The following is a 13,827-nucleotide window of genomic DNA, read 5'->3' as shown; positions in this document are numbered from 1 at the left end:
CTGCATGGAGGAATCAACCTCGTTCCCCGAAATAGGAGATCATTCTCTACTGACAATTCGTTGCGTACCGCCCAAATTTTTTTCGTGTCCAACGAACCTAGCTTGTTACTGTTCCAGCCCTTCTTAACCAAGTCAATGATTTCATTAAGAACAGTCTCCTTAACCATTTCATCACACCATCTCTTTTCACTAATGATTTTCTCATCAATGACGCAAACTAATTCATCAAAATCTTCCCCTTTATCCTCTTCGGATGACGTTATGGGAGTGAGACGTGACAGGACATCCTCAACTCCTGGTATGTATTTTATCACAAAATTGTATTCTTGCAACTCTATCACCCATTTGGTAATCCTGCTAGAAATTGAATCTAAACCCTTCTTGCTGAATATCTCCACTAACGGCTTGTGGTCCATTCTTACCTCAAAATTTATGCCCCAAAGGAACTTCTTCAATTTTTTTATAGCCCAGTACACTGCAAGAGACTCACGTTCTACAACTGAATATCTCGTCTCGGGATCTTTGAGGCTGCGTGACAAGCACATAATCGTCTGGATGCCATCTTCACCTTGCTGTTGCAAAACGGCCCCCAACCCCTTTTCACTTGCATCAGTGATGAGAATTGGTTTAATCATGGGGTTAAAGCTAGCAAGGGAAGGGGCCGCCTTAAGTTTGTTTTTGATATCTATGAATTCTTGCTCACAGCATTCAGTCCATATAAAATCTACACCCTTCTTTAATAGTTGTCTCATATTAGCTGCACAATTCACAAAATTCTTTACAAATTTTGAGTAATATTCTACAACTCCTAAGAACTTCATGAGCTCACTTTTATTGGACGGCGAACTCATTTCTTGAATAGTATTAATTAGGTTTCATACCATGACAGGTTATGTTGTGCCCTAGGTAGTCAATAGACTCAGTTCTAAACTTTTCTGCCTTAATTGTCAAATTATGATCCGAAAGTCTTCCCAAAACCGACCTCAAGCGAGAGTCGTGATGACAAGTGTTTTGTCCAAAAACCAAAATGTCATCTTGGTAGACATAAATACCAGGTAACCCTTGAAGAATATTTTCCATTACCCTTTGGAAGACAGAAGAAGCCGATACTAATCCAAAGGGCATACGTATGAATCTAAATGTACCAAATGGTGTTATGAAAGAAGTGTAGTCCCTACATGTCTCCTCCAACTCTATTTGGTGGTATGCCGAAGTTAAATCTATTGTACTGAATATTTTGGCTCCACCCAACAGAGACAGCAATTCATTTATATTCGGCAAAGGATATTTATCAATCACTACACATTTGTTCAATTGTCTCAAGTCAATGCAAAGTCTCAGGTCCCCATTGGGCTTGCGTGCTGCCACCACTGGGGCCAACCATTCGGTCCCTTCAACTTCCTCTATGATGCCCCCCTCTTTCAGTTTTATGATTTCTTTTTGCATGTCTTCCCTTACTGAAATTGGGACATTCCTCACTTTACAACACACAGGAGTAGCATCCCTTTTAAGTATGATCTTATGCTTGTAGCCTTTGAGGCAACCCAGTTTTTTACCGAACACACTAGGATAATCTCTCTTGAGATCACTAATCAAATTAGTATCCCCCGCTTCCCCAATGGAGTTTATGGCGCTTTTAAATCGAATAGGAGGATCACTATTAGGGTCAAGGAAGACCCCGAGATCACCTTGATGGATCCAACTGATGATGCTATCACCCCTTTTCGATACATAGATTTTTCCTGAAATCAATTTCCCCTTGTATTCAATCAGACCCATGAAATATCCATGCAACTTGATGGGCTCTCCCCCATAAGCCAACGGCCTTATGTCGGGTTTCAGGAGTTTAATCTTGTCTTTTAAATTATTCATATAAAACCCACTTGAGACTATGGTGATCTTAGCACCTGAATCAAATAAAACTTTAGTTTTTTTTCCTTCAACTAGAATTTCGTCACATGGGGAATTTATCTTCTTCTCCCCATCCACTACCTGCACTACAATCTGACCACATTCAAAGTCCTCATGGTTAGATGCATCATAACTATAATTGCTAACTTCAATTTCCTTTACTTTCGGTGCACCTTTACTTTTACACATTGAGGCTAAATGACCTTTCTTTTTACATTTCGGACACATCAAGCCTAGAGCAGGACACTTCGGATTATTTGCCAAATGTCCCATCTTCCCGCACCTGAAACACTTACTATTACTCCATCTCGCATTCGTTTTATCTTGAACTAACAAGGATTCTTTGTGAGTCTTAACTTTACTTTTATGATCCACTTTGCTATCAGTTTTCACTTCTTGGACCCTACATTCGTTACTAGAATTTTTTTTAAAACTGCGACACATTTTATAGAGTGTTCAATCCTATTTGCAACCATAAGAACCTCATCCAAAGTAGGTTTGTCGCGTAACCATAACTCTTCCCTAACCTTCACTATATTGCATCCAAACATGAACTGATCACGTATACGTTCATCCGTTAATCCATCAAATTTACATGAAGATGCGAGCTTTCTTAAAATAGTTATATAACCTCCAACTGTTTCTTCTTCGGCTTGCATTCTCTTAGCAAATGTATATCTCTCTAAAATGGTACTTACTTTTGGCAAATAATGTTTACCTAGTTTTTTTATGCAAATCTCATAGTCATTGAGCCCATTGGCCTCCTCCCGCGATAAATCAGGTAGATGGTCAAAGACATCTTGCCCCTCTGACCCCAAACAGTGCAACAACAAATCAGACCTTCTCTCAGCGCTAAGAGAAAGGCCACATACCCTAGCATATCTCTCGAATACCACTTTCCACTTTTTCCATTTTATGAGAGGACTGCCAGGTTCGGATAAAAAGAATGGGGCTGCAGTGACGTTTTGCATATTCAATGTGCTTGAATGAATATAGGCTGAATACGTTGTCAATAATAAATCTCCTATACTAAACAACTATGTATGTAACCCCCCTTTTTGTTTTTAAATAATGCTTAAAACTTTGCGTAAGTAATTGCATACATTAAATGCTGTGCGCATCAGCGGGAAAACAATAAACAGCTGAGCGCAGAATGCGTACACATACGTTTTCAGTTCCTTTGATGTGACTATAGTGACGTCGAACACACTACCAAAGCAGACCTTAAACAATGCTTCACGGAAGAAAAACTCAGTTACCTTGCTGTCTGCTCCTATGTAGCACCGTGAATATTGATGAAATAAAATTCCATTAAACATGCGCTACACAAGAACACAACATCATGAGGGAGCGTATGTCGATCTATAATACTCGGAGAAACAACAAAAGTGCGTGTGCATTGACGAGAACTTCGGTGTTGCCTGGATACGTGATCCAACCTCCAAATTGGCCTCCGCTCACGCTGCGGAATGACGACACACAGGAAGAGAGATTAAGCGTCTCTCGCGAGAAGATTCCAATTAGAAGAAGGATGAACGAAGATTCGCATCTAAGCAACAGGACGTCCGAAGCACTGCCGTCTCTCTATTCTACATCCTCGAGGCAGGTAATGTTCGTTGGTTCTTTGGCTCTTGTTTAAAAAATAAATTACATCGTTTACCGTCAATATCAGGCAATTCAAAATAAATGCGAAGTTGGCAACTGAAATGAAAGTCAGTGCTCCCAGAAATGAAAGTCAGAGGAGCACTACTCCGCGCACACAGCACCCACAATCCGAAAAGACAAGATTGCAACTCTAAAGTCAAGACAAGGATCGCACAATTTACACAGTTGACGGCCTCGGGCACTGTCTTCAGCTTGATCAAACGCTGCCAAACGCTGCCAACGCTGACACGTTCCCCACCAGTCGGAACAGAGACGTGACAATCACGATCAGCACAAAGATGAGCCCGCATGTGCACATTAGTCACCACACATGCGGCGAAACTCCCAATCTTCAGCAAGGCATATAAATCATGGCAAAACGTTTGATACTTGCTGTCAGATAGATGTAGACGCCTTCAGCACTTGTTCCCTTTCTCCTTTTAAATTCTTGAATTCTTGGTAGACGCCTCTAAGATTTATTTCTGTGTTGAGATCTCACATGGCTGCCCTTGCCGACTACACCAGTGAAAGATTCATGCTCAAGGAAACCAGGATGCAGATAGATTGACTAAAGCAAGTTTATTCCATTGAGATCCCATTCATCCAGAATCTGGCACAAACAGCAAGTCATCTAGTTTACATCCAAATCTCCCTACCTAGGATTCTATGACATCACAGATCACTACTAACATTCCAGAGCTCCCATCCAAATCATAGGATGAGCACTTGCAAAGGTATGCCATGCTCATGACATACCACAACAAGGTTTTCACTCTTCGTCATGCTCTCATCTGCTAATCCCCAAAAGGGTTTACTTTGAAAAACAAGCGATAAGGCAATTATTGTTCTCTTTGGCAGCAATCAATGTCTCAATATATTTGTATAGATGACATGAGGTTTGACAAGTCTGTCTTTCAAAACAAGTATGAAAAATGTAAGAGTTGGCTACTTCAAACTAAAAGACTCCTCTTTGAGATAACCCCAACATTATCTAACAAAATAAATCTCCTTTTTGGGCAGCTTGGATAAAGTCACAATATGAACTTGATCAAACAATGCCTCAACATGAACAATCCATTTCCTTTTAGGAGCTGAACTAATAGGGTGTCCCACAGCATGAAATATACAGCTTTTAGTATGTACACTAAATCCTCAAATGATGAAATCACATAATTCAACATCCTGAATTTAAGGCATTGACTATTCTTAATGTTATTTTCCTAAAAAGTGGGAACTTAAACTGAACATTGAAATATCAGAAATAACTTACTGAACTATTTAAAAAAAACTCTCCCAAAGTGAACACTAATCTGCAAGCTGTTCTAACTCAAAAAAAGTACTATGAAGACTGTACTAGACACCATATAAAATTAAGCAACCTGGTCTTCTGAGAGATCAGAGATGCAATGAGCATTATGCTGTCTACTTTCACCTATTCAGACAATGCCCTATTATTAAACACTGGAGTGAGCAACACAATTGTAAACATTATCTTGAACATAAAACATGTTTTTACCAATAACACAAACTGGAAACTTTCAGAAAAAGGGCTTTGACCTCATCTCAACATCTGGCTTCTCAACACAACAAGTCTACCCAAGACAGAGAAAGTTTCACTCAAACTAAACAGTGATGTTGGACTTTAGCCATAGTATGGAAAAACTTCTTAGATCTACAGGACGTCTAAACTGGGCTAATGATAATCTGATATATCTATGGATTTTTCCTTATAGAAATTCCAAGCTCTAATTTTACAAGGGCCAATGTATGTGATATGCCACTTGATCTGTAGCCCTCTCTTTATGACTTTTTGCCTCCGAAATAGAAATGTTATGTATTGAATACTCTTTTGGTAGGCATGCTTTAAATAAATGTCTGTTTCAAAAAAGAAACCATCAGAGTTTGCAACCATTCAACTAGTAAATATGATGTTCCATAGTTTTCTCATAACTTACTGTCTTAGGTTGTTGTGCCTATACAGGAAATGTAATTGCTTTTATTTCATATCATCCATGACTAACGTGTTTTTTTTGTAAAGTGAACCAGAGTTTGCTTCATGTTGAATATGTTATACATTTGCTATGGTTTGAATTAACCCTGAAGTAAAGAATTAAAATGTAAAGAAAGGCAACTACTTTGCATTTTAAGAAATAATCAAAGAATGAACAAAAATTCAAATAAAAAAAGCTCCTCAAAATATGGTTATTCGAAAAAAAACCTGCTAAATTAATGAATGAAGTACCTTTACTCTTACTCACATAAAACATGTTATCCAGTTTGACAAGCACTATGGGGCTGATTTATATGTTGGAGTTAAGAATACTTAATCGCAACGGTGACAGAGTATCCTTACCACCAACATAATGGTCCGTCTTCTTGATTTAGATGCGGGTGGACCATAGGTTTGGCTTTGGCAGTGACAACTCCATCACCGCAATAGCCAAACTTCTCTGATGGCCCAATGGAGTAGGGGCCATCTGAGACATGGCTTTTTGACCGATCACCCAATTTAGATGGGTGACATATAGCCATATTTTTACTGTCTGTCACCCACCCGGGAAATCTTAGTAGAGAGGAACAGTAAAATGCTAATAATGTCCCCCTTGGTAGGTGACTCCCATGGTGAGTTAAGCATTACATTTTTCATTTTCAATAAGAAAACACCGTTTGTGGATTTTCTTTATGAAAATGAAAAAAAAAACTGTCTGGTGCAGGGCTGCATCATGCTGAAGCAACCCTGCACTAAACAGCAAAATGCATTGTTCAGGAACCACCATGGCGGCTGTTTCCTGATAATGTATTATAAATGAACGCTTGCTTGGTGGTCATTCATAAAAGTGCCAGCCGGTCCCTCCGCCAATGGGACAGAATAATTTACTCCGTACCCCTGGAAGAACGACGGGCCATCTGCCAACATATAAATGAGGCTCTATGTATTTAAGACACGTTAATGTATACCAACAGGATACCCTTTTATGTTTTTCACCACTGAGATTTATGTAAAAGGCAGCCCTCATAAAAGTGATATTAGAGGCCTGATAACTGATTTAGGTGTCCTGGGCGACTAGTTATTATTCAATCTCATAAACTAACCAAGGGTGAATATGTTAATGAGAATTCAAATGAGAGGTTTATACTACAAGAGAAAGGTAACTAAGCTCTACTTTGTAAGAGGCCTTTCGGTACTCACCACAATGCTCAGATGGCAAACCAGGTTCTGGCAAGCAGCCTGAATGTTCACACATTGGAAATTCTCACACCTTAACATCTTAATTCAGAAGGAAAAATGCCAAAACGTGACTAAATGAATGTAGATAGATCAGGCCTTGCTTTAAGATATGTATCAAAAAGATGGCGGGTGGGCTAGGAGATAATTATGGTCCAGTAACCGTGCTCCACATAGTAATCTCAAACCAAACGGTTGCAGTGTGGGCACAATAGTTGTCCACAGAAAAAGAGAAATAGAAAAGGGAACAGAAAGGACTAGGTCTAAACCCCACAAGATAGAGGCAAGCCCAAGTCTTGTCTCTTGTTGCCCTCACACATCCCAAGGGATGTCATGCTTCATCATGAGGCATTGCTCCTCGATGTGCCGGCGCTGCAATGCCCTATGGGTCCCCCGAAGGGTCACTGTAGCGGAGATCTTTTGATAACGCCTTATGATGAATGAGGGTGTGATATTGAGGGTTCGTAAGGAAGGGTGAGTGAGTGAGTGAATGATTAAAACTGGCTAGGGGATACCAAAACAAAATTAGTTTAATGTGTGGGTTCCTCTGACAGGTTAAAAAACCCATAGGTTGTGCGTTTACTGACTAGGCAATAATGTGCCTCAGTAACTCTTGCTTTAATATAGCCTTATAGCCCGCCGTAGCGGGCTATACCGGCCATTAAAGGCCCTTCCGCTCGCGCCTTTAACAAGGGAGCGGGAAGTTAATGGCCAGTATAGCCCAGCTACAGAGGGCTATAAGGCTATTAGAACAATCTGCCACTAGAGAGCAGAATGTTCTAACAAATAAAACAAAGGCCTCCTGGAGCCCGAGGGGGTTTAAATCCCCTCGGTCTCCGGGAGGCCTTTGTTCACAGCGACAGCTGTGAACAAACAGAAAGTGGAATGTTGCTCTCCGGGCTTTTACCAGACCGTAGAAGCACGTAGGACACCATTGTGTTTAATGGAGTGCTCCACATTCCAATGTTCTAATATTCCTTCAATGGATACTAGTTCAATTGACCGATTATCAACAGAAATATTAGTTGCACTTTCTGAAGCCTTTTCTTCCCCAGTGACATTGGGCAGCAGCAATATGCAAAACTGAGAAACTAGTCCAAGAAGAGAAACAAAAGAGGCTATTAATATTTTTTGACTGGGAAAACACTACACCATTTAGGCTTTCCAGTTGAGTACTGTAAACAAAATGCCATCCTCATTAACTACATAACTAAAAAATATTTATAAGCACATCAAAGCAGGAGGTTATATTACCGAAACACTGACTGAAGAATATACACTTTTCTTCCATAAACAGAATAAAGATTGTGAGCCAGCTACCACCAAATTTTACTGTTAAACTTGAACCTAAAAATGTTTACTTTTATGAAAGCAGCTAGAGCTCAGGCTTTCATCAGGACTGTGATTCCTCCAAATCAGGGGATTTCATTGTCAACCAGTGTTCTGTAGGCCTCATATGCAAGGTTATACATGTGATATGGAAAGGCTTGGAATTTTTCGAAAGCGACACAACCAAGGGTAATGGCCTTACTACTGTGATCCCTGTTTGAATATGAATACGAACAAAAGTTCATTAATCTGATCGAAAGCATGTACAACTGACACTTCTCTAATACGCACCCCCTACACACACACACACACACACACACACACACATACACACACACACACACAAACACACACACACACACACACACAATTTTATTTACTTTAAATGATCTTGGTAGACATCCCAAAGTATTGGAAATCATACCTTAATTTAGTAGTCTTCCTAGCTACAAAATAAATTGGAACTAGACCTTGAGAAACCTACAATGAATCATTGGTTTGTAGCAATTTGATGAAGCACAGCGTGACAAAGTGGAATCGATGTAAATAAACACTTGACATACTTAGTCCAACTAAATGGCAGAAGTGGAAGAAGCAAAATCTCTCTTTGGTGGGGAGGATAGCTCTGTTTAAATGGATAATAAATCCCAGGTACTGTAACACACAAGAATGGTGTGGTCTCCTTATTTCCAGAGTATCTAGAGGAATTACCAAAGGTGATACAAAATCCTTGTCAATCGTTTATATGAATTTAACAAACGTTTATGGGTCTAGATGTTTAAATCGATATGAACCTCGTGCTTCAACCCAAGAGTCTAGAGTTTGTGTTCCTGACCAGGTGTTGTCATGTGAACATACACTTTAAAAAAATATATGTTGCTGCTTTCAACTGAATGGTATTTGTTATCTTATTTAATAATCTGTGGGGTTAGTATAATTTTGATTGTGTCTGTTTAACGGTAACTAGACAAAATAGCGAAAAAAATATATAGAATGGACAGAATATCGAAGTCAAAATATAGAATGGACATAATATCGAATGGACATAATATAGTGGTTAAAAATATCGAAATGCAGGTAAGTAATATCGACTGTCAAAATATCGAAGTACATTACATAGGCATTAAAATATATCGAATTTTTTATAATATCGAATTTTTTAAAGTGTTTTCTATGTTAATATATATTACAAAAGTGTATATTATTTTTGTAATGTATGTTTAATTTTTTGAAAGTAATGAATTTTATGTTATTTAATTTTTGCATAATTTAATTCCGTAGCGGGTTGTGGGTTTATAGTGGAATAGGGTGGGAAGTAATTTAATTATAGTAAATGAAATATTAATTTTTAGGAATTATTAATTATTTTTAATTTAATTTTGCATTTTAGTTCTGTTGTGGGTTTATAGGGGAATAGGGTGGGAAGTATTTTAATTATAATTAAGTAAATGTATTTTAATTTATTTGTATTGATAATTAATGTATTGTTAATTAATTATTAATTGGTAATTAATTTTGATTAATTGGTAATTCATTTTTATTAATTGATAAATTGGTAATTATGTTAATTGTATTAATTTATTATTCGGAGCGGGTTGTGGGTTTATAGGGAAATAGGGAGTGAAGTAATTTGATTGTAATTAAGTAATTATTGAAATTATTTTTGTGTATTGATAATTAATTTATTGTTAATTCTTTATTAATTGGTAATTTTTTGTATTACATGTTACATTTTTGGTATTGAAAATTAATTGGTTGTAAATTAATTATTAATAGGTTATAAATGTTTAATAAATATTATTTATTAGTATTTATAATTAATTAATTATTAAAAATGTTGTGATTGGTAATTAATTGTAATAACATTTTTATTGGTATTGATAATTTATTTTTATTTAAATATTAAATCATTACTTTCCCTACTGTTGCACTCACTGGAGTGGGAATAGTAATTTTTACCCCTACGCTATCCAACGCTTTCCCTACTGTTGCACTCCCTGGAGTGGGAGTAGTAATTTTTACCCCTACGTTATCCAATGCTTTCCCTACTGTTGCACTCACTGGAGTGAGAATAGTAATTTTTACCCCTACGCTATCTAACGCTTCCCTTACTGTTGCACTCTCTGGAGTGGGAATAGTAAATGTTACCCCTACGCTATCTAACGCTTCCCTTACTGTTGCACTCTCTGGAGTGGGAATAGTAAATGTTACCCTCCCGCTATCCTACGCTAAAAATATTAATATATATATATGTATTGAAAAATACAAATGTATGTTTATTTTTTATACCTTACATTAATTATTTATTAATTTGAAGGTTATTTAAGTATTTTTAAGTATGTTTTAGTTAATTATATCTATTATTTCATTAATTTTACATTACTTTTAAGACATATAAAAAATTCGATATTTCAACAAAATATTATTTACAACGATATTTTGGATTCGATATTTTTGTACTTACCTGTTTGTAGATAGGAATTTTATATTTTGGCATTCTATATTTTGGTCACGATATTTTGGCAGGTCGATATTTTGGCATTCTATATTCTGTCAGTGATCCCTGTTTAAGAAATAGGCAGATTGTTTCTATGATGCAAGTCATCCTACCTTCACTGCAGGTTATCAGCTAGAAGCTTTTCGTGAGACAATGCTTCGGAAGAGATTTTGGGAAGTATTTGTCATTGCATTTCTTTGTGAAGTTGTATTTTCATGTCACCAGCTAAGGGTGAGTTGTGAAATGAAGTAAGGAAAATGCTCCTTCCTTGTGGGTACCACCCTCTGACATTCCTTTATTAATTTGGAGTTAGTACTGATGATAGAGTGTTTACTGTTTTGTCAAGAAAACTGTAGGGCCTGATTACAGTTAAATGCTGCCAGCCATGATAGGCTTGATTTTTGTACTGCTGGGAACTCTGCCTATATATTGGTCTGTGAGTGTGTTTTTCACTATTTACGATCTTGTAATTACATAACATATGTAATGTGAATTCTGTGAACTAGACTTGCAAGGTTCAACACTTTTTAAGTTCAAAATAAAGCATGAAATAGCTGTTAACACACCCCTGCCCTTGCTTAAAAACACCATCAAAGTACCTGAATAGTTCAAGAGTGCCCTTTAAAAACCTATGGCTTTTTAGCAAATTTCAGTGATCGCTATGCTGTAAAATGTTCCATTTGGCAGCATTTTCCAAAGTTTTCACAGTGAAGAACCTTCTGTCTCCCAAGTCTCCGTTGAAAAAGCTTGGCTTTCTCATTTCATTCGCTAGCTCGAATTTTGTTTTGCACATTTTCCAATCAGGCAGTGGGTGCTGCAATGATCGAAGTGGCTAGCACTAGTGGGATAGCTGGGTGTTACCATCTATGAAACAATTTTGGGCATCTGCACCTATTTTTTCACAAATGAAGCACTGCGTTTTTATTACAGCAATAAAATTGTATTATTCACTATAATTGTTATCAAAAATGTAGCACCAGAAAATAGAACAATCCCTTCACTGGCAGCTGAGGTAAGTAAATGCTTTCAAACAAATGTTGTGTCCACGCTTGGGGGTGAGAGTGTGTTTCTGTGAGATAAGAACATTTGTATGTGAGAGTATGTGTTAATGTGAACATTTGTGTTTTTGAGTGCAGGTCAGTGAGTGAGATTGATCGTCAGGGTATATGAGTGACTCAGTGAGAATGAGTGAGTGAGAATAAGAGTGACTACAAATCAGAGACTGGGTGACTGAGAATAAATAATAATTAGTGTGGGGAGTACTAGGGAGTATGAGTGAGAATGAGAGTTAGCTGCAGTGAGTGTATCTGAGAGTGAGTCCGAGTGAGTGAATATAAGTAATAATGAGTATGAGTGATTTTAAGTGACGGTGAGTGGGTGAAAAAGCATGACTGAGTCGGAGTAAGAGTGAATGTGATCGAACGTGAGTGAGTGAAAATGAATGAGTAAGTGAAAATGTGGGGTTGAGAATGTGTGAGAGCAAGCAAGTGTGAGAATGTATGAGTACCTCAGAACGAGAGTTGGTGCAATTGAGTGAGCGTTAGTAAAAATAAGAGAGAGAACTAACAAGCGAATGCAAGTGAGTGAAAATTAATGAGTGGGACTGAGTCCGAGTGAGTGAGAATGAGTATGAATAAGTGAATTTAAGTGATCATGAGTGAGAATGTGGTTTTATGCTGGTGAGTCTTCCATTGGTCACGGCATATGGAAGGTAAATATGGTCTTATAGAGGCACCCTTGGCAAAATACTGGCACTGGCATACCGGAGGCAATGCTTAGTATGACAGGCACTGGCATTGTGGAGGTAATTCTTGGCATGATGGGCACCTATTGTAAAATATTGGCACTTGCATACCAGATGTAATTCTTGGCATGTGGGCACCCTTGGAAAATGCTGGCTAGGACCTTGGAAGTAATTCTTGGCAGAAGGGAGGATGACCAAGGCATATGGGCGGCGGCAGTAATGGCAAAATACTGGCCCTCACATACTAGAAGTAATAATTTTGACAAATGGGTTGCCCATGATATATGGATGACTTTAATCGCTGAATTCTAGCACGGACATATTGTAGGAAATATTTGGCATGTGGGCACCCATGACAAAATTCTGGGCCTGCCATAATGAAGTAATTGTTTTGAAATATAGGGATACCCATAGCACATTGTGAAAAAGCAGGGATCAGCTAATCGAGAGCATCAGGTTTCATTGGCTTGGCACTCAATAAAGGACTTGAATATTTATTGAGCACCACTTCAAAGCCCAAGCTTTTTAGCAAATGTATGTGAAAATTGTGCTTTAGGATGTATTTTTTAACTCTATTTTTTTCAGGGGAAGGGCCCCAAACTTCCCATAGAAAAGATCGGGCTCACTTGCTTCATTTGCTCACTATAGTTCAGGGCAAGGATTTCGTCTCACCACTTTCAAAGATATTGTCAAAACCCTAGTATTGGTGGTATCAATAAGATACATTTGTATGTGCCATGTTATTTTAATCATACCATTCTTATGGCACTTTAGCAATGTTAAATATTGTCATGCCATTAGGATTAAGCTTGTGTGACTTCGCTTCCTAGACATATTCAGGGTCATATGTCACTTCCAATGATGTTGTTAAGGTCATACAGTGTGTGATGTCACTTCTGCTACCCCTGGCATGTTGATGAATTGGTGCCCATCCCAATATGGACACTAGTGTTGCTAGGGCTCCAAATAATCACATAAACACACTTCTGACTTACCAAGTTTTGTGTCGTACATGTTGCATACATAGGGTACCAATTTCCCCTTGGTCTCGTTGATAAAGTACTCAACGACCTTATCCAGGCTCCTTAGCATGATCTACAAAAAAACAAGAGGTCGTGGTAATGATCCGGCATTGCTAGGTTTTCAGTCTGTACATGTGAATACTACTTATTTATTTCTTCACCTGTATTCCTCTTGATCTGCATGGCACTCTTTCACTTAAAACAGCTTTAGACTCAATTTAAACACACACCATAATACTAACATCCAAACCAGCTAGATATAACTACACTCTCTGCCCGTTATAATAATCTGTGTAATATGTTGTTTGAAAACGGAGTGTTCTAATAGGTTGGTGTGCTCTATCTTCGCAGAATATAGTAACACTACCGAGGACGCAAATACAGTATGCAGCATGGAAACGTGTCTCCCTGGAGTCCCAGCAGTAAGGGGTGTGGTAGGGGGATTGGGAAGCTC

At 38.0% G+C, this 13,827-nt stretch overlaps 1 protein-coding gene across 1 annotated transcript in view; it reads right to left on the bottom strand.

Moving 5' to 3' along the window:
- The window catches only part of STAP1 (signal transducing adaptor family member 1), a 414,195-nt gene that overhangs the window by 46,321 nt on the left and 354,047 nt on the right, over positions 1-13,827 (bottom strand). The window contains exon 8 of the mRNA XM_085636512.1: positions 13,347-13,446. Within this exon, the coding sequence (XP_085492638.1) occupies positions 13,347-13,446 (100 nt within the window). The remainder of the gene's footprint in view (positions 1-13,346; positions 13,447-13,827) is intronic.

Source organism: Triturus cristatus, chromosome 2_1 (genome assembly GCF_964204655.1).
Source record: "Triturus cristatus chromosome 2_1, aTriCri1.1, whole genome shotgun sequence".
NCBI classification, from domain to species: domain Eukaryota; kingdom Metazoa; phylum Chordata; class Amphibia; order Caudata; family Salamandridae; genus Triturus; species Triturus cristatus.
This window is presented reverse-complemented; position numbering and strand designations above follow the sequence as displayed.